Here is a 23169-nt window from a genome sequence, read left to right as displayed (position 1 = left end):
TAGAGAATTACTAACTCCACAGAAAATGAATATAAATGAATCGGTTACTGAAAAGAAACAGAATCAGATTAATGCCTCTGTGGTCACTCTGTAGAGTGAAAAGCAAAACAGGGTAGAGTCTTCCCGGTATTTCTGCTTTTTTTTTTGGCATTCTGTATTTTTTTGAAAACACTATAATAATAGCCTACAATATAACTGAGTAAAACAGAATATGTTGGGGACTTTACCAAATATGCATCAGTGTTACGACATCCATAATGCATTGAGAAGTTTTTAGTTCTCAGTGCAATGCGAAGATCTGTCATCTGTAGCTGCTCCAGTTTTGCTTGTAATAACCGGTATCGAGGAGGAGGAGGAGGAAGAGGAGGATACTGCTGCTGCGGTCAGAGTGAGTTAAAACCGGGATGGAAATTGAATACGAGCCGCTGTCTGAACACATGCGTCCATTATTTCTGCAAGCCAGACTCACTTCAACGTGATGCGCTCTCGTCTACAGACAGCATCCTTCTCTCTCCTCCTCTGTGAGGTGGGCTCATTGAGGCGTTTCTGAGAATACAGTATCACCTGACTATCTACCTGGCATCGGCTTATTAAGAACAGATGATGATGATAGATGAGGATGAAGCGGAGGCTCATCAGGTGGATATGGAGTCGGATTTGGACAGCAGACCTCGCTCATGCAGCTGGACGAACGACTTCTCGTGTGAGGTGAACGCGGATCTGTCGCTTAATCTCTCCATGTTTAAAGTAGATTCGGATCATGTTCCATCACCAGCGTGCAGGAGGAGGAGGATGATGCTGGATGCCGGAGGATTTCACGACTTAACGGGAGCTGCGCTGCGCAAAACCAAGGCATCCTCCCGACGGAACGCGTGGGGAAACCAGTCCTACGCGGAGCTCATCACCCGAGCCATCGAGAGCACACCCGAGAAAAGACTTACCCTGTCTCAGATCTACGACTGGATGGTCCGATATGTGCCCTATTTTAAAGATAAAGGACACAGCAACAGCTCTGCCGGATGGAAGGTAACACATGATACATGCGTGCACACAATGACAATTCACGTTTGTTGGTCAAGTTACACTTAGGCTAAGGTGCTTGACTTGGTGATTTGCTCTAAAAATAGTTAACACTCCACAGCATTTTGTCATAACATTACATGAAATGCAATATATATATATATATATGTGCAGTATTCAATATGTACTGTATAGACATACATAATAATAATACAGTATACGATAAAAATTATGTATGCAGGGTGCATTGGTAAAGAGAGCAAAAGTGTGCTTAAAATATTGTTGTTCACTTATCTGTATTTAGAACCCCATTCCTGAACCTTTTATTAATTTGAGACAGATTAATTTCGGAAAGACTGAGCCTCGTTCTTAACCTCTGGTTATTTCATACAGAGGAAAAAAAGGGCAAAGAGGGGGAAAATGTGGGTGTGGGAAAGAAAGGATGTATGCAAAATGTATAAGTGTAATACAATGTGTATTTTATAATACACATAAAATTGCTAGAGCATTTCTAAGTGGATGATGATGGAGCACAAAGCATTTTAGGAGGGAAACCTCTGCATAATATAATCATGCATTATCAGTTTCCCACTGCTCCAATACTCTGCAATCAGACTGATTCATTCCAAACACTTGATTCATTGTGACACCTTTGTAATTTTCTTTTATTTCAGATTTGAACTTCACACTTTATTAATTTACAGTTACAAGCATCAGATTTCAAGAACAACAATAACAACCAGTATTATTTACTTCACCAGAGTTCTGAAACAACTTAAATGGTCCTTTATTTTCTATTTGGAGAGAGCTGTACACTGTAAAAAAAAATCCGTAAAATTTACGGTAAAAAAACGGCAGCTGTGGTTGCCGGAATTTTACCGTAAAAAATACGGTAGCAACATTTTTTTTACGGTTTTAACTTAAATTTACATATTTCATTAACTGATATAATGTTAATATACCAACCTATTGAAGTACTAAAATTTGTTTTGTACCTTTGTAATACACTGATAACCACCAAATGCAGGTGGTGATGAGAAAGTCACATGATGAACCAAAGCCTGTCACAAGCAGCTTTTAAATAATAACATATATTGAAGGTGCACACAGGGCCGCATTAAGACCGCACTGGGCCCCGGGGCAACGACCGCAAATATAGAATAAATGCATTTGATTGGTAAACCAAATTCAGACTTTACGTTTCAATCTCAAATGGTAATGTATGGAATTTACGGGAAAGCTCAACTAAATAACAGCGCTAATACGTGGGGGGCGTGGTGGCTTTGGTGATCGGCGCTCCAGTCAGTCTACTCCACAGCCAATCACGGGACCCCTCCTTGCTCGGGCCCCCGGGGCTTCAGCCCCGCCTAGCCCAATGGTTAAAACGGCCCTGGGTGCACAGTGTCATTCACACAAACACCAAACACCATCATGGTAACACACATGAAACTGAAATAATGCAATAAACATTCATTTAACAACATTAGGTGTAACACACAACCCTAATATACAAAACTGATAAGACAAAACTAAGAAGAAACATAGTTATTTCAACAAAAAAACATCAAATTTGAAATGTAACGCAGGGAATTCCGGGAATGTCAATTTCCACTTCCAAAAGCGGTATACTACCGTAAAATTAATGTCCAATACATGTAATGTCCAATACAGTTTTTCATATATAGAAGGGGAATTTACTGTTAACCATTTAACAGGTTTTTACTGTAGCATTTTTGCAGTCTTTTACCGTTAAATTCACGGTCATTTTTTACAGTGTAGTCTTTGTTCAGGGGTGTCTCAAAGTTCTGAACTCATTCTATAATTTTAGCTCTTATTTGTTCTATGCACATTATTCTCAAGGTAGAACAAGTACGTGATATATGTGATATATGAAATGTTTGTATAGCTCAATCAAGGATTATGTTGTCTTGCTCAGTGTTAATATCCCTTTGAATAAAAATGTCACTTGCAGACTAATCAGACAAATAAAAAGTGCCTTTAAGTTGGGATGTTCAATGAGAAAGGATTTTCTCTAAGAATTGTAGGGCTGTTTGTTGGGTTACATTTTGTGCAGCTCAAATTGTCTTTTGGCACTACTTCAAATAGAAGCAAGAATTTTTCAAGGTGTAGTTTGTTGTGTTATGCAACTAAGTCCAAATGGCCAGCTATGGTACTAGAGTCTAGTACTTAATAGTATTTGTTGTATTTTGTCAATGTTTCATCCAATAATGATCTTAACAAAAATACTTGAGCGGCATACTGTTGCTGTGGTTACCTCCTCAGACTCAGTTTTGTTCATGAGTTTCTATGTAAAAAAAAAAATGGAATATAACCTTTGTGGGGGTAAGTTCAAACATCCATCCATCCAGTTTCCAAACTTCTTGTTCTATGTAGGATCGCAGGGATCCTGGAGCCCATCCCACAATCATGGGCAATAGTCAGGGACACACCCCGGATGGATTGCTGATCCTATTGAATCCTATTGACAATCATATTTATAGTAAATAATAAAATATTTACTTACCTTCCAACTATTTGTTTTGGCTTAATTGTGAGGAGGAACAATTTGCACCTTGATGTTGTTACACATGAAACAGATAAGTAGACATCAACCGCAAATATTACATATAAAAGTATTGTTTGTCAGAAACACATGTCTTAGATTAACTGTGCTGAACTCTGTCAACAAAGACACATTGGGGATACTATGATAACATTGATACTATTGTTTGCCACTTGGACCGTGCTAGAAAAAGATAGAATGAGTTAGCAGCCTCACAATGGACCCACAGTCTGCTTAGCCCTCAAAGTTCAGGGCAAATGTAAGCCCATGTTATTAAAATGAGCTCTTCAGAGGTGTGTTGAAAGGGAATTAACTGCATTATCTTAGTATCAGCCACTGCCGCAAAAAAAAAAAACTGTTGAGACGCGTCCTGACCCACATGATGAAGGCGATCTTTATGCCTTTCTTAGCTCTAACCTGATGTTGAAAAATGCATATCCTATTGTCAGAAACAATGCAAAACAACTGGAAACTTTAAAGAGGACAGACAAGCATCAAGGGCAGACATTTGATTGTATTCCAATAGTTTATTTGTTCAAATTTCATCAAATCAGTTTTTAAATCATACGATGACCATAGGGTGACCATTTATCTGAAATGAAATCCATGGACAATTCTGCTTTAGCTGTCAGTATATCATTGAAAGTTTTATAGTTATTATTTATTAATAAAAAAAATAATATGATGTTTATATGTTTATGTTTATTATGCCAACCAGTCCCAATGTAGGAATTGTTGACACAGTCCTATTGATTTAAGAGGAAAGTAAAAAACAGAAAAGATAAAAATGTTTATTTTAAATAACTTTCATATATTTTAGATTTATTTTAGTTTTTTTTATAACAGTTTTGTGTTTTTTTTTTAATCAATAATTGAAAAGTTGTCCTGACAGAATGAGTGTGAATCAAAATGACAATCATTTTAGTGACAGCATCCATTTATAAAACAGAAATTAGATTGTTACCCAACCCAGATTTCTCAAAATAGTTTTTAGTATTGTGATGGACACTCAGTCATACAGTCATACTTTCTACATAATTAGCACAGTTGTGAACTGTAGTGCAACTTTCAAATGCACGTAAATGATGCTCTTTCATTCTTTCTTGACTGTCATTCACTCTGTCTGTGGTCTAGTTGAAATTAGTAGATGAAGAGAAGTGATAACATGACTTGAAGCTGCTATAGCAAGCAGCGCCCTCTGTTGCACTCAACAAACCCCACATGACAGAGATGGAGTCTGTAAATTCTTTTAGTCTGTCTTGCCTCATTAGGTATCATTTCACTGTTGTTGAAACAGTACAAAATACCAGGAAAACAGTGATTTTGTGGCACTCTTTTCAATAGCTTTGTGTGAGGAACAGATAGCTTCAATGTGATGACATAAAAAATAATGGCAAAAAAAAAAAACTTATTTTTCTATAAGCTGTCATTACGTGCTGTTTGTCCAGTGTAGTCAGCTTTACTGATTCAAATGACTCTTCTATGAGCTGGTTCTTTTTGGTGAGTCAAAACACAGCTTTTTCTCCTTAATATTTTTGTGGAAACTCAAACTGTGATACACAACCGTTTACTTATGCACTGAGCTGATCAAAAATGACATTTATACTGTTAAAGATTTGTATTTCTAATCAATTCAGATTTTTTTTTTACTTTCAATTTACAAAATACTAATGTATCACAGTTTCCACAAAAAAATTTTACTGTACAGTTTTACTGTAGTTTTATTAAATAAATGCAGACTTGGTGACGAGGATGTACACCCTAGTGAGAAGTAAATATATTAAAATGTATCTGAAATACATTTATTTCATGCTAAGTATACTAAAAATACAATTACAACTTTATGTACTTAATAAAAATACCCTGCAATTGTACTTTTGGTGTACTAAACTGGTATAATTAAAGTCTGCTAAATTTAGTAAATAATGCACTTTACTTGTGCGAAAGTAGTGCTGAAGTCCAACTAAAGATACAGTATACTGAAGTATTTCTGATTGTGCTTAAGTGGAACTATTGAAAGTATACTTAAGGTACACTTAAATCTTGCATTTAAAGACCAGTATTATCCAAAGATCATACAATTCTTATATCCTAATAGTGACATTAAAAAATATGTTTGGCTTAATATTAAGAAAGTAGTACACCAAATAAAGTCTTGAGTGATATGTCAGTAAATATGTTAATAGATTTGAACTATAGCCTACTTAATATGAAATAAATGCATTTTAAATATATTACTTTTCTTTTTTTTTACTTGGAAAATGCTCTCTGAAAGCAGTCTCTGAATGATTTATGTACAAAAACAAGCAAAAAATACTAATAAGCTTTATGATCTAGACTGTCTTTGGCAAAATGCTGGTCTGTTGATGGATGCATAAAAGTGATTGCCTGTCACAACAGAAAATTACTCTCTCCTCATTATTGTCTTTTTTTTTCAAATGTTTTCAATGCCCTTGTGGCTGTGTGCATTTTTAATCCACCATTTGAAAGAATGCCATGTTGATATTCTGTGTGTGTGTGTGTGTGTGTGTGTGTGTGATGGCTGGTAATGTGCTGCCAGGGCATTGTGCGGCGGGTCAGTACTGGTGCCAGGCAGTCAGTCAGACTGTAATGTGAAGTGACTAGAGTGTTATTTATAACATGTCTTTAAGGTCTTTAATGGTGCAAGGCAGCAGGGCAAAGAGTCAGGAGCCAATGAGAGAGAAAGAGAGATGACAGACATTGAAATAAAGAGAGAGCAAACATTTTGCATAAATACAAAAAACAATTATAACATCTGTTGTCTAATATTTATTTAAGATAATTCAAAATGCATCATGGGAGACCAGTAAGTGAAGTGCTCCTTCCAGCATGTGCGTAAAAGACTGTAAAATACTGACACAAAGTTTATGATTAATATCATGACACTAAAGATCTCTGCTGAGAAATTCTGATTTACTGATCAGTTTGCTTCTTTAAACGTGAACAAAAATGGCTTCTTTGCAACGGTGCAAAAGAATACAGGAAACAAATCATGTGGAAAATCGTACGTATGGGGAAGAGGAACTGGTGGCTGGATGCTTGTCCGCAGCAGATTCCTGGAGCTCAAACTGAAGAGCGTGGCGGTAGCCACACCAAGGTTATGGCTTCAATTTAGTTGTGTATATTTGGATAAAAACATTTGCCAAATGCAAAATGTAAGGTATGTAATTATCAAAAATGACTTCCACAGAAATACAGCAGAACGTTGCACTTCAACCTTTTCAAGTACTGTGTATTGTGCTTGGATATATTTGTCAGCATCAAATTTTAGCTGTTATTATGTTCGGAGTGTCTATTTAGACTAAGTGCAAATAGCCCGCCTTGTTGGCAGAGGCTATTTACACTAGCTCCACCCACAAACGTGTGATAGGTATGGTCAACACTATAAAAGACGGCCGACAATCGGCAGCTTTAGTGGCGTAGATGGTAAAGCACGTACCATAACCATAGTCTTTTTGACACGATCGACACGGATTTGAATTCCGCCTTTTACCGAACTTTTTTTTCTCCATTTTCAAATCTCATATCACATCGCAAAGGCATTTATTTTCAATAAAAATTAAGGAAATAATCCAAAAGTTGAAAATAAAGTATCGGGTAGGGTTAGGGTAGGTGTATAGAAAGGGCTTTATTGTCCCAATAAGGTGGCATCCATTTAATAATTTGAATTCAAATTATAATTTACACTCAATACGTTATTACCGCATACTGCTTTGCAGATAATTGCCACTATTTGCAATAAGTAGTATAAATAGCAGAAAATCCTGCTATTTTAACAGTGTAAATAGAATCTATCACTATTTGCACTTAGTGTAAATAGCATATATCGCTAAGAAAATATGCTATTTTCACTTAGAGTAAATAGCTGCTGCCTATTATGTTTTAGTTGCAATAAACCACACACAAATGTGTTAGTGCTTTTTATTTCTTAAAAAGCACAGTCTGATAGATATTTCTAGTTATTTTCCCAATAGTAAAGAATAACTAATATAATGGACAGGATTTGTAGTCCTTACCACTAGTATATGACAAGTTGCTATTTTTCATTCATTCATTCATTCATTCATTCATAAAATGAACAGATGTCAACCGTTTTCTTTCTCACTGTTATAGGAATGTCACAAAATAAATAAATAAATAAATATTTTTACTAATTTAAATGCATTTTATATGTAGATTTTATGGCTTTACCCTTGTCTTAAACCTTCTTAAACTATGAAAATTCATTATAGCAATTTGAATATAAAACTTGAGAAATGTGATGTATGAAGACAAAGACATAACAAGGTAAATGTCACTTCAACAACAACAGAATATGTTTATTGTTAAGATTTTTATATTAAACAGCCTTGCGCTGACAGCTGACATTTATTTGGGTGAATATTTCGTATACAAACATGTTACTTGTACTTAGGGTGCTTTCACTTTTGGTGCGCACCCAGGTTCGATTGACGTCAGACTTCAGTACGTTTGAATGATGTGAACGCTATCTTCCGAACTCGGGTGCACAAAGGGGTGGTCTGGGGTATGGTTCAAGTGAACTCCAGTACGGTTTGCTGCTGATATGAATGCAATCGTACCAAATCGCGGAAGTGAACCGCTATTAATGACTTATTATTTGATAAATCGAACTCGGGTTCGGACCAGGCAATCGAACCAAGTGTGAAAGCACCCTTAAACATTGAGTTAACTAACTAAATACAATTTGATTGCATTTATCATGGTCCGGGGGGCAGGCCTCAGTTCCCATGATCTCACAACCTGTTGATTGATGATTATCTTACGTTTGCAAGTTAATCCATTACACATATCCATGCATGTGTTTAATGTATACATATATGCTTGTCTTCATGTCTGATGTTTTAGTGTTTTTTTTATGCTGTGTGTCTCACCTCATGCGAGCATGAATGTACACACAGTGTGTGTTGGTTGTTTGTGTATGTGCTGATGAACTCAGTTGGAGATTGAGTCCTCAGGGAACAGCTCTTGTTAATAATTCAGATGTGGCTTATTATCAAGGAAATGCAGATTTCATCTTAATTGCAGGCAGTCTGTTCTGCTCAGTATCTCATGAAAGCATAGATGCCTAAATGTTCAGCTCTGCACACACATGAAACAGCCTCCTAATCTTCATGTAGCTTTCAGAGGCAGTATAAAATAACTCCCTCGCAGAGACAAATGGATGTCAAATGTTAAAAACGTCTAACAAGTCACAAGCCATTGTGAAGTTTGGTGTAGTGTAATTTTCGCACTTTAAAGATCATGTATACAATTTTCTGCATGTTAAAATACTTCCTCCTTTCCAGGTTTATTGTGCCAGTTTATTAATGCCATGACTTGAGAGTTAGAAGATGAGGAGGTAGGAGTGTTTGAGAAACCTGTTTGGATATAATTATATAAAAAACAATACTGTAAAAATATGGTGATGATGTTTCAGGAACATGTTGATATTGATATAGTTTTAAAATCATTCTAAATTTCTAAGAACAGCAGAGTCAACACCACAGCAATAATAATGGCACAGAGTAATGATATTGTTGGAATCAGCCAATCAGAATCCATCCTGCTTTAAAAGAGCTCGAGGCACATGACACAACTGCAGCACACGCTTATAAAAATAAAGTTATAGTGCATTGTGTGGACTCTAATGTAGTATTATAGCTATCTTTATAGTTATTGTTCTTGATGTGAACAGGCCTTTATAACCATATATTTCGTGATATAGGGCCAGATTTATGAAATGGTAAATTAGTGTCAAACCACCGCAATCCCACAAAAGCATTGAAGGTAGTATAAAGTTGATCTACTGATAATGAACAAACAAAAAGAACACAGACACAGCTGGATCATTTCCATAAAGACCAACACTGTCTACCAAGGGTTTAGACATGCAGTTATTTTTTGTTAAATAATTGCACATATATCAGTAAATTTACTACCACAAACCTTAGTCAATCACATTGCATGATTTATTTAAATATTGTCCTCCCCATAAAAATGTGTCTGAAATTGAAACTGTTTTTAGTAAATACTGACAGGAGTTTTTTTTTTTTTTTTTTTTTCACACCAAAAGAGGGTTTGCACAGACGCAAGCTATTAGTAAATCTGGCTCATATTGTTAATAAAACAGTCAACTTGAACTACCAAAATCTGATTTTTACTTTAAAAAGTACTGATATCCACCATAATAATGCATGCCACTTTATGAATCAGAAGTGGCCTGTCTTTAAAATATGCCATTATTTATTTATAGAAGGTGATATGGTTTATAGACGGCATACACAGTCAAATAAGGTAACTTACATTTAACCAATTAATGGGTTTTTAATGTAGAATTTTTACAGGGTTTTTTTTCTGTAAAAATTACTTTTTTACAGTCTAGTATTTTTCTACAACAGACATTGTGGGAGCAAATATCTCCATCTAATTATATAACCAAACCCAAACAGTTTCATAATTTCAGTATGCTGCAAATGTTCCATTGTCTCCATTACACCAACAACACACTGTAGAGTTTGCTTCTCTGCTTTGGCTACTGCAGTTCCTGGTGTGTTAATATTCGCAGTATCCAGTGTATATAAAAGTGAGAGTTGTGGTAATGTTTGGAGACTTACTGAACTGCCCACAGACAGATTTAGAGTCTATGGCATGGCAGTGTGTTGCTGGGTAATGAGCCGTCTGTGGTGATTGATGTCTGGGAGAGGCTATATCTCACACCATTCACAGTTACCGCTGACAGGCTGACACACTGTTCAAACTGGTGGGGTTATCCAAGGTCCTGGCTCATTATGATTCTTGGGAAGCAGTGCTGATATAGGCTCTGTCACAAATATGGAAGAGAAGTGCCAATGGTACACTTGATTTAGTATTGTGTGTTTCTGTTAAGTCCATGTGAATGCAGAGTGTCCCATTTGTTATTTTATGACACAAAAGTGCGCTCATGAGTGCCCCCTGTAAAGCCTGCACTGGTGGACTACCTGACAGTGAGGACAGCAAGTGCTGTGGGCATCAGGACATTTGAGACAAGGCCAAAGTTAAACTCACTTTGACGCAGCATGTGTGTGCTGCTTCTTTAATGTGCACTGACTCAGAGCTGTCCAGATGAGTGCAGATGTAAATGTGGTCAGGAGCTGAGCAGTAGAGTAGAGCAGTACAACAAACAGACAGACAGGCAATGTGGTTTTCAGGAGCCCTTGTGAATCTAAAAGGCAACATCTAAAATCAATCAGGAAATGGTTTAATAACCAAGTACTCAATATGAAGTCAAAACTAATCCAAAACCACAGGAATTACACCACAGAACTAGAAATGATTTGTTCGGAATTGTAGCAGTAAGAACTGGATGTGCACAGCAGGGGTAATTGAGGTGCTGAGGGAGGTACACACGGTTGAGATGTGGCCATGTACTGTTTGATGAAAGTAGGTCAGTCTGAAGGCTGGATGTTTGCTATTCCATCCATGTAAACTCTGAGCTCGGAGCCAGCAGATAGCCCCGCATGAACCCATGCTCTTTATCTTTTCCATTATGCAACTCTTTTGTTCTCCATCTTTCGTTTGTTCTCTTCATCTCTTTTTCCCAAACTTCTCCGCTGTTCTTTTTTATCGGCACATTCAAGATTCTGCCATTTTTTTTTTATTTAAACTTTTCCAAAAACTTTTTCCTGAGTCATTGCTCAATCTTGTTTCTATTTCACCACCATGTGTGGCTTGAATATCTCAAACAAGCATACATACATACAACTTTCATATGTACAAATTGATGTACAACATTTTCCGTTCTACAGAAGAAACAAAGTCTTGCCAGTTTGGAATGACATCAGGGTGACGTAATAATTGATTAAAAGTGTTTTCATTTTAGGGTGAACTATTTTAAAAAAATGTATATAATTCTCATACTTGCTTATGAGTCATTGTCCCACTTTATATTAAGTGGCCCTAATACCTGTGTACTTACATAGTAACTAGATGTGTACATAGTATGTAACCACCGTGTAAGTACACATTGGTGCATAGTATCTACAGCTGTAATTTTTGTGTAACTACACATATGTAACAACCCACTGAATGGTATGTGTAAATACAAATGTGTAACAGGACATTGGTAACAACACTTTTTGGTAATGAAAGTACAAATGTGTAACAGGACTAACAGCACTTTTTGGTAAAGAAGGTGTTACACTTCACATTACATTTACCATGTAATTACTCTGATGTTACACAGCAGCGGTCAGTAAGTTAGGCTTTACATATAAATTGTGGTTGGTGTCCAGAATGTTACACTTTATATTAAGTGGACAGTTCCTGAGGAGTTACCATGTAAGTACACTGGTATTACAGTTGTGCACCAACTTCACCAACTTGAGATCCAACTCCTCCCACTTTACATATCCCTAAACCTACCCATCTCCACCCCCTGGATCAAATTGTTCCAATTACTCTTATACATATTGTTGTTACAAAACGTAGTTATATATGTCCTGTTACACATTTGTACTTACACAAACCATTCAGTGGGTTGTTACATGTGTGTAGTTACAGAAATATTACAGCTCTAGATACTATGTACCAATGTGTACTTACACTGTGGTTACATACTACGTACACATCTAGTTACTATGCAAGTACACAGGTATTAGGGCCACTTAATATAAAGTGGGACCTGAGTCATACATCCTAAACCTAATCAGATTATTGCCTTTCTTCCGAGAGATATTCACTGGCATTCGCCCAAGTCATGCAACTTGGTATTCTTTAGTGATTCACTTTCTCTCCACCATCGAGTCTGTCTAGGGTTCATGTCTTGAGTAAGCGTCTGTGTGGTGCTTGTGTGCTTATTGTTGGCTCGGTTGACAATATGACAGTTGCTGCTTTACCGTGGCAGTCAACTTGCATTAAAGGTCAGAGTTTGTGACCAGGGGACCTTACCCTTTTCTTATTCTCTCGCTCTCTCTCCCTTTTTTGACAGAAAGAAAGAGAGAGAGAGAGAAAAAAGTTGGAAAGGAGCAGAGGAAATCCATGATTCCCATGCCACTAGATGCAAATTGTACTATATGACATTCCGAATGTTTCAGTTATGGATAATAAAATAAAATGCAGGGTTCAACAGCTTCCTGTACCAAAACATTGCTGCTTAATAACCATACAAATAGATTTTTTTTTTCTTAAAAGCTTCTCGAACTCTAAACTTTGGTTCATTTCTTCAATGATGCATTGTACTATGATGCTTAATCACAAGTTACACCATCGTTGGGGAAATGCACTTGTGTTTGATTGATTCCGTGACAGCTGAGAAAAAAAATTTAAATTGCATCTGAAAGTTCGGTTAGTGGTCAGTTTGTGTCTAAATGTATGTTTTTGAATAACTTGTGTGGATGAATCCTTAAAGAATCCACGTTTTAAATAAATAAATAAATAAATAAAAGAATTTCAAGAATTGCATGTGCAAAAATAAAGTTGAATCTTCACATTCAAAACCTCAAAAAAGAATCTACTAGTTCCAGTTACACTGGCTGGTAACTTCCAGGGAGTCAGGATTCACAGCATATATCAATCTTTTGGGAAGCAAAGTTAGCAGATTAGCAAAAATAACTTTGAAAATAATCAGTGGATTCACTTAATTTTGCAAGGTTCATGCCGTAACATTAAATTTCACCTTACTTTTCAAAAGCATCCGTAGAAGGTCACAACCTGCCCCAACATTCTTTTAAACATGCACTACCAAAATCTCCTCCAGACATGTATCAGCCATTCATGCTCCATCTTATTACTGCAGACACTGGACTCAGCAGTCTGAGCCTGAAATGCACATTAATATTTCAGCATCTCGTGCCCAGGATCTCAGAGATGAATGCATCTCTTTTGTTCCTCTTCTCTGAAAGTGTCTGCCCTTACTTTCGACTCTGCCTTCTTCACTCTCTCTCTGCTGCACATTTACTATCAGACTCTAACTCAGAGTGACTTAATTGGGTTTTTTTTTTGTTTCGGGAAATAGCTGGCAGTTCATCAAGGAGATGAACATTTGTAATTACCCAGCTTTCCTACCACTAACATCAGGAAAGCGGCATGTTGTTTCTTCTCATTTATCATACAGTATATATTCTCTTGATATTTTTTGTCTACTCTTGCAAAGCAACAGATATCTGAAATTTAATTTGAAATCATGGTAACTATTGTTTTTGTTTTTGCCACTCCTTATCTGAGCCTAACTTATAAAGACTTGAAAAGCTATGTACAATAAAAGGCTACTGTTTTGGTTTATATCAATTCAATCAATGCTTAGCATCCATAAATAACATATCGGGGTGCAGTGGACATGGATGCAGCCTTTATGCTGACTGGTTGTTTAGCAGTTCAGACAACCTAGTTGATTATGAAAATCACATTTCTAGTTTTGCACATGTAAAATTTCTACCAGTTGACACATTTCTGTCATGGCATGATCATGTCACCAAAATAATCAGTATCTTGAGTAGATATGCACTGGACACTTGATGAAAATTTGTAACAGCAAACAGGTACTCAAGTGTGAGCAAGATATTTGAGTTCTGAATAAAAGATACAAAGATCCAAATCTAGCTATAACATGATGGGAGAGAGAGAGGAAAATTGAGCTACCGATTACTTTGTGTATATTTGATGAAGATGATCGAATTTGAGAGATGCCAAATATTAAAGGCAGAATTTGCTTTCTTATCTGTCTATATAGCTTTCAGGGGCATTGTCTTAGCTGAAAAAAATAAATAAAAGAAAACAATATTTTTGTTAATAGTGTAAGGCAGGGGTTCTCAACTCTGGCCCTCGAGGTCCACTTTCCTGCAGAGTTTAGCACCAACCCTAATCAAAGTCAACTGAACAAGCTAAACCAACATCTTCAGGATTACTAGAAAGTTACAGGCAGGTGAGTTTGATCAAGGTTGGAGCTAAACACTGCAGGAAAGTGGACCTTAAGGGCCAGAGTTGAGAACATCCATACTCAGAAAGGGATCTTTGCCTTCTCATTTCAAAAGGCCAACACACGCCATTGTTACTTCCTAACTGAAATGGAGTGACTGATTTGGCATGCACTTAATAGGCAGCAGTTCCACATGGCAAACAAAAAAGCATTACTGTTTAAATGTTCATGTTTTGGTGTTTGCTAATCTAACGCAGCGGTACATGCAAATAATATTGCTGTCTACAATCAGGACCATGCTTTAAAATACGTTGTGATCATTATTTAGGTCTACACCTCATTAGTTTAGAGCAAGTGTTATGCTCACAAATGAATCATTGATTGTTTTACTAAAGGCCCTAAACACATTTCGTCTACCCTCTGTTTTAGCCTGTTGTAATCCCTAACATGCTAATTAACCCAGTTGAAATGAATCCCAAAATCATTCCTTTATCAGCTATTAGTGAAGTCAAGCAACCTGCATCTTTTGCTTTCTCCGATCATGCGTGAGTGAATCCTAGCCCCTCCCCCTTCAACTCACCCATGTCACTTCCACAGGGATGGGAAACTGGTTAGGAGGGAAAAAGGCTGCTATGGCAACAAGAACCCTGCCTTTCTCATGGGTCTCCTTAGCAGCTGGTCGTTTAGTAGTATTGCTCCAAGTGTGCCAAGCGTGCATATGTGTTAGGGTTATTACTCTGCATAGCGTGACTGGGGCATGGCATACAGCCTGAATGTGGCCTTTAAAGTGTCTGAGCTTCATTTATTTATGGGATGGCTGACTTTAAAATGAGAGCTGACAATGTCTACATGGACAGGGGGACCTCGTTTATATTAGTCGGTGTTCAAATGTAAAATGTACACATGCAGATTTGCATGTTTGAATAAACGCAGTATCAGCATTCTGACAGGATCTAAAACGTAAACCCTTTTGATATGTATAAATCTTTATGAATCTTCAGAACTGCAATCACCAGAAGCTAGATTACTACTGGATGTAAGCAAGCTCAGAACTCAGACACAATCTCTGAGTTTATCAAACCTCTTCTGAGAATGATCTTTTTAATAGCAAAATGATTCTTAAAGGTTAGCTCAAAAAAAAAAAAAGTTCTGAGTAAATTGTTTAATACATGCATCCTTGCCATTCTTACAATTTACTCAAAACGTATATAATTAATTTTTTTTCATCAAAGACTACAAAATATCAAAGTAACAATATATAAATCAAAGAACAGAATGAAACCACTATAATGTCAAAGTAGGTATGTGTTAACTTTGTTAAATTTCATTAATTCAGTATTGTATGCTGAATTCCTTATTCTTTAAAGCTTCCGGTATTCATAAAGATTATTTATACATTAAAGATTATTTGGTCCCACTTTATATTAAGTGGCCTTAAATTAATAATTTGATACAATGCACTTATTGTGTACATAATGTGCATGTTTTTACATTGTACTTATATTTTAAAAGTACCTGCATGTAATTACATCTGTAATTAATAATTTCTGTAATTACATTTATAGTTACACTGTTGACCCATCCCTTTCACCTTAACCCACACAACCCTTAAAACCCTTAAACCTTTCCATACCACCAAACCTGTCCCTATAACCTTACTCTTATCCCACCTCAACAGCAGCAGAAGTGATTTGCAATACAATATGGACACAATAAGTACATTGTACTTATTTTTTGATGTAAGTTCATAGTAGTTAAGGCCACTTAATATATAGTGGGACCGATTATTATTCATTTATGTTGTTTTTGTTGTTGTTGATACTGTACATTTCAGTGTCTATCCAAACATCTAGCACTTTCTATTCTATTTTAATTCTACTTTATCTATATTTATCTTCTTTTTTGTTTTATTTTTTATTTAAAAAAAAACAACAACAAAAAACTAACAAACACTAGCTTTCAATTTTTTCTATTCTATCTACTTGTATATGTGTGTGTGTGTATATGTGTGTGTGTATATATATATATATATATGTGTATATATGTGTGTGTGTGTGTGTAATTAGTTATTTATTATGTATTTATCATTTAATAATCTCATTATTTGACGATCCATTCTACTTAATGAACATTGTTGAATTATGTATTATTTTTATTTATATTATACTGCATATCCAGTTTTAGTTAAGTGTCACATAAACTGTCAAGGTTTAATAAGAGTGTCACAGAAACCTGTCAAGAAATGCACATCCTTGTTTTCTTTTTGCAAATTATATCTTTTCCCCATTTTTTCCCCCTAGAATTTGGGCCTGGATGTGTTTTTAAAAGATTTACTATCTATCAGAAATATTTCTCTAGTGAATTAGAAGCAGCTAATATTTGCATAGTCTCGCGTAGCCCGGTATTCATAAAGATTATTTATACATTAAAGATTATTTGGTCCCACTTTATATTAAGTGGCCTTAAATTAATAATTTGATACAATGCACTTATTGTGTACATAATGTGCATGTTTTTACATTGTACTTATATTTTAAAAGTACCTGCATGTAATTACATCTGTAATTAATAATTTCTGTAATTACATTTATAGTTACACTGTTGACCCATCCCTTTCACCTTAACCCACACAACCCTTAAAACCCTTAAACCTTTCCATACCACCAAACCTGTCCCTATAACCTTACTCTTATCCCACCTCAACAGCAGCAGAAGTGATTTGCAATACAATATGGACACAATAAGTACATTGTACTTATTTTTTGATGTAAGTTCATAGTAGTTAAGGCCACTTAATATATAGTGGGACCGATTATTATTCATTTATGTTGTTTTTGTTGTTGTTGATACTGTACATTTCAGTGTCTATCCAAACATATAAAAATGTACAAGTGTACGATATCTAAAGGTTTTTGCATTGCCATAGAGAAGAGTGCATGTCACTTTGATAATTCTCCATTTTCCATGCTAAACACACACCTCACATATTTGCTTTTATAGAATTAAATAGTTAATCATGTGTATTAAATTGTGATTAGAGGTGCACTGACCTTTGCAATAAAGGAAATCAGATTATTATTGCTGTGATGAGATTATGCAAAGATGAAAAGTGCTGCCTGCATTTGTCTTATACAGTCAGAAATAAAGGTACAAAAGCTAGCATACCTTTGTACCTTATTTACCCCTAAAGGGTGTGTATTGGTACCTTAAAAGTACATATTTTTACCTAAAGTGTCTGTATTAGTATCTAAATGATTCATATTAGTACCTTTTGAAAGGGTACCACCCCAGTGACATCTTCTTTTGTTCCTTTTTTTCTGAAAGTGTACAGTTGCTAATGTCCTTCAGTAAAGTGGATGAGATATCCTGGTAACATGACTGTGACGTATTGTATTTTGAGGTGATTTTTGTGGACTGTGGACAGGGGGATCCCAGGTCGCACCCATAAGGCTGAGCCAAACTGGCACGGGATTCTGGATTTTCCGATCTCCTGTCTGCTTCTCGGATGCTCGGCTAATCTGGTGGCACTATTTATAACTACCTAACCACCACGGTGACTAGCACCCACACCCACAGATCCTGCGGGAAACACAGCCTGCTCATGGCAATTAACACACAGCAAGCCAAGAATCACCCACCACTTCCATTACCCCTCAAGCAGACAATGGAGTGGGCACATTTCTAGGGCTCTTCTAGGGCTGTTAATGTTATTATGGTTCCATGCAATTCAGAAAAAAAAGATTTTAAAAGGTTTCTATTATGTGGCTGTTTGGTGTGCAATCAGTTCTAAATCTTAACCACGTTTTTATTAGTGTCTTTAATGGCAAAGGGACACTGTATATTTTTTATAGCGCTATTATAATACATAAAGTATCTCAGTATTTTTCTGTGGTCAGCTATTTATTTAAAACCCTTTAATAGTAAATTGGAAAGGCATCTTGATTTCTTGAAAAAAAGTTCCGTGCATGTCTCCTCCTGGAAACCTGTAAAAGAGTTTCACCATGTGTTACTGCCAAGCTAAGTCCACAGAGATCGCTACAGTGACACTACTTACCTCGCGTGGCCAGACCTTCAGACTGACGGCAGAAGGTCTGGAAACCTTGACCACTTTGAATGGCAAGGACCACCCAAGATGGCATATGACTGACAGATAAAGAAACCATCCACGTTTCGGTTTGTGCCGCGTCATGTTTAGGTGTGTGGAAATGTCGACACAATAACAGACCGGTGTGTAAAACTCTCGGACGTATTTTAAAGATTCTATGCCGCAAACTTTGAATATTTCACATACTTTTGAAAATCCAGCATTTAGTTCATCCTGATAAGCGCTTGTCATCACAGTTGTAAACACAACACTTTCTTCTTTCATGAGGGGGTTTAGCGTCACGGCATCTTTGTTTCCAGGTGGAACATTAAAGAACCCCACACACACGTCTCCCAGAAATCCTGTATAATTCAACCAATCCAATGACAACTTTGAAACTCCTGAAGTGTTTCCACTATCGTGTGCCTTTCAGTCAGCAGTCCGTGGGCGTGACGTCTGAGGCTGAGACTAATATTTGCATATTTAGAGATGGCAAACTATGTTGTGTTGTGAATGGACGAGAAAACAAGTGTTAATTCCCAAATGTGTTTACCTTTCTCATTTGCCTTGAACCCTCCAACCCCAAATTCTTCATGGACCTCAGAACTCCTTATTTCCTTTTAAAAGCATTTATATACCAATTATTTCCATTAAAAGTCTAGAAATAGTTTTTAGCTGACAAAACTTTTTTTTGGACAAATCCTTTTGCATACATTTTTCCCCAACCACAAACTATTGTAACTCAAACTTAATATGTTTGAAACTTTTTTTTAAATTTTTTTATAAAGACTGAAAAAGTTAGCTTTTGTCCTTCTGGCAACTGCAATTAGGCTTCGATATTCATCATTCATTATTTTAATTTATTATTATTTTAATTTATTTATTTAAGTTGATTCTTAACACCAACCATAGCATCAAGGGATCAGCATAATGAGCATGCAGGCTGGGTGTGGCTGGAGCAGACAGATGGGTGGCAAATGGTGTCAGGATGGTAGAGTCTCATGGTGGTGCTCGTAAGTATCTGGACTTCACCTCTGGGACACATTCCCTAGAGCAAACAGAGGCGTAGCAGAGAGATTCATCAGCAATTATGCACAACCAAGACTGGGGAAAAGATCTCCAGCTGTCCTATAGCAATCTACTTAACGCAGCGAGAAAGGGGGTAAAATCCAAAACTGCTCTCTCATCCTCATGACAAAAAATAAAAATAGTATGAGTGGTGCATTAACAGCACCCGCCTCTTATTACACATTGAATATGTTTATGTGTAGACAAAGTTTTAGTTCTTGACCTAAAAATTGGTATGTGTGATGTCTATATTGGCCAGCAGCCCATAATAGATGGAACATGTCCTTTACATATTAAACCTGTGTTAGAACCTATACATGTTAGAACCTATAAGAACACAGCCAAATATATGTTAATATTTGTATAATTGTTTTACCCATTTTTTTAATTACACATTCACTGTCTTGAAGATATCTTAAAGTGTGTAGCTGTAAACATGCTTTTGTTGATGCTGTGAAGCTTTTTGTAGAATTCTGTACCTGTTTGCCAAACCTACATATTCCCAGAACATATAACCCGATCACATGAAAGTGTGTATAAATAGTACGCCAAATAAAAACAAAAACTTGTGGTATTGATACGCCAAAATTGGCTTTGGCGTGTATATGCTACGCAATGGGTAGGATTAGGGTTGTGGGGTAGATGCGTATCATATGTACGTGAAACTGCGTATCATATGCACGCCAACAAATTTTGTATCATATGCACACGAAAACTGCGTATTATACGCACGCCAAACATATGCGTATCATATGCACGCCAAAGTCAATTTTTGCGTATCAATACCACGAGTTTTTGTTTTTATTTGGCGTACTATTTATACGCATTTTCATGAGAACGGGCTCGAACATAACATTTGTAAGGAGCGGGGGAAAGAAACAGAAGCGATTTGCCTTATTAGAAGTCAGTGAACCATTAAAATGATTTGAAAATGTATATTTCAAGGTAAAAATCTTACATACAAATGATTTAAGCATACAGAAAAAACTAAAACACATTTAGTAAGAAGTTATTTATCACTTTAAAAAAAGAGAGACTTACAGTACAGTACTGTACTGTACTTACAGGGAAAATTCCCCTAGAGTAGGGTCAGATCCTACAGAGTTCACCTCCAGACTGCTCTAACACACCAGCCCGAAAGTTTCTAGTAATCCTGAATCCCAAATGGGTGTTCGATTAGGTCATCTCTGCCTTAGAATAACCCATTTTTACATGTCATGACCCGAGATGCTCGTGTGTTTTTTTTTTTCAGGCAGCAAACCTTCATTAAAGAGAGGGTATTGCAGAAAGCAACTTACCGTGACATTAAATCTGGACTCGGAGTTCATTTAAGCAAACATTGCTTACTCGCAGCTATTGGTTCCAGAAACACAGTTTGGAGTTAGTTCAGTGTATGCATGTCCACAGTGAGCAAAGAAAGACATTCTCAGAGCCCCAAATCCAGGAATCACAGTGAAATGATGCATACCACACTTTAGTGATGCAGAACTGTTTTAATGACTGTGGATGAATATATAAACCAGTCTATCATTGCAAAGATAATATGGCTGTGCATGTTTTGTGTTTTAAGTTTAGCCATTTTGTTTGCGCATCTGTGATAAGGTGATATTTATTACACGTGTTGCATTTTCTACTGCAGAAATTATATTGTATAGAAAACGTCCCAGTGCAAAGAACAAAAAATAAACAATTTTATTTTGAATGCAGCATTTTGAATGCAGATCCATGGTGTGTGAGATGGGAAAATGTTGGATTTAACATCTGTGAGGCAAAATAAAATAAACATTACTGTATGCCATATTAATGCTTTCATAAATAATTTCAATATTGTGCATGATCTGTGATGTCATGCCCTCTGGATCCTCATCAGAATGGCATGCGTGTTCTGAATACATCTGAAGCTAAGAGACGTTCATCTGAAATAAATGATTCTTGGAACATTCTGGAGCAGTTTCTGTGGTTAACTTACCCTAAAAGTTAAGTGGAGTTAAGTGGAGCTAAAAGTTTAGGTTACTGTACATCAATATGAGGATATGTTGCTCTTGTAAAGCATTGGGGAAGAAAAACTGAGAGTAACATAATGCCAAGACTACCAGCATACTGAAGAAAAAACGAGAAAAAAAAACGGTTACACTTTATTTTGATAGTCCACTTTAGACATTCTACTAACTACTTTGCAACATGTCAACTAATTCTCATAAATTTGCCACTACATGTCTACTAACTCCCAGAGTGGACTGTTAGGTTAGGTTTAGGGTTAGTGGAATAAGTTGACATATACTTGCAAAGTTTCTCATAGTCAGTATGTTGTATGTTGTGGACCCATCAAAATAAAGTGTTAGAAGATATTAAGCAGACAGTCTACTAATACTCTAATAACTGCTAGCTGACATGTAGTTGTAAAGTTACTTACTGTTAGTAGAATGTCTAAAGTGGACTATCACTTGTGTTAGTGAGGGCAGCAGGGGGTGCTCACCCTGTGGTCTGTTTGGGTCCTAACGCCCCGGTACAGTGACGGGGACACTATACTGTCAAAAAGCACCGTCTTTCGAAAACTAGGTTGCTGCTGGAAGAGGTGTTAGTGAGGCCAGCAGGGGGTGCTTGCCCTGTGGTCTGTGTGGGTCCTAATGCCCCAGTATAGTGACGGGGACACTGTACTGTCAAAAAGCACCGTCTTTTGGATGAGACGTTAAACCGAGGTCCTGACTCTCTGTGGTCATTTAAAAAAATATATTGTAAAAGAGTATGGGTGTAACCCCGGTGTCCTGGCCAAATTGCCTCCCTGGCCTTTGTCAATCATGGCCTCCTAATAATCCTCATCCACTTGATTGGCTCTATGACTCTCTCTCCTCTCGACCTGTAGCTGGTGTGTGGTGAGCGCACTGGCGCTGTTGTCCTGTGGCTGCCGTCGCATCATCCAAGTGGATGCTGTACACTGGTGGTTGTTGAGGAGAGATCCCCAACATGATTGTAAAGCGCTTTGGGTGTACAACAATACACAATAAAGCGCTATATAAATGCATCATTCATTCATTCATTCATTCATCAAAATAAGGTGACCGTGATTTCACCAAGTACAATATGTTCCTGGATCAACATCCTTGTATCCCAGTAAAAACCTGTTAAATGGTTAACGGTAAATTCCCATACTATATACGGTGAAAAACTGTATTGGACATTACATGTATTGTACATTAATTTTACGGTAGTATACCGTTTTTGGAAGTGAAAAAAAACCCCTGTGTAATTTACAGTGAATAACCGTAAATTGACATTCCCAGAATTCCCTGCGTTACATTTCAAATTTGATGTTTTTTTGTTGAAATAACTATGTTTCTTCTTAGTTTTTTCTTATCAGTTTTGTATATTAGGGTTGTGTATTACACCTAATGTTGTTAAATGAATGTTTATTGCATTATTTCTGTTTCATGTGTGTTACCATGATGGTGTTTGGTGTTTGTGTGAATGACACTGTGCACCTTCTAAATATGTTATTATTTAAAAGCTGCTTGTGATGGGCTT

The 23169-nt window shown here is 36.6% G+C and overlaps 1 protein-coding gene across 1 annotated transcript in view; it reads left to right on the top strand.

The window, feature by feature from the left end:
- The first annotated feature begins 559 nt into the window (after window positions 1–559).
- Window positions 560–23169, top strand: part of LOC107661026 (forkhead box protein O4-like) — a 33973-nt gene continuing 11363 nt past the window's right edge. The window contains exon 1 of the mRNA XM_016450471.1: window positions 560–1026. Coding sequence (XP_016305957.1) covers window positions 601–1026 — 426 coding nt within the window. The 5' untranslated portion in view covers window positions 560–600. The remainder of the gene's footprint in view (window positions 1027–23169) is intronic.

This window comes from Sinocyclocheilus anshuiensis, unplaced genomic scaffold (assembly GCF_001515605.1).
Source record: "Sinocyclocheilus anshuiensis isolate Anshui unplaced genomic scaffold, SAMN03320099.WGS_v1.1 scaffold1036, whole genome shotgun sequence".
NCBI classification, from domain to species: Eukaryota; Metazoa; Chordata; class Actinopteri; order Cypriniformes; family Cyprinidae; genus Sinocyclocheilus; species Sinocyclocheilus anshuiensis.
This window is presented reverse-complemented; position numbering and strand designations above follow the sequence as displayed.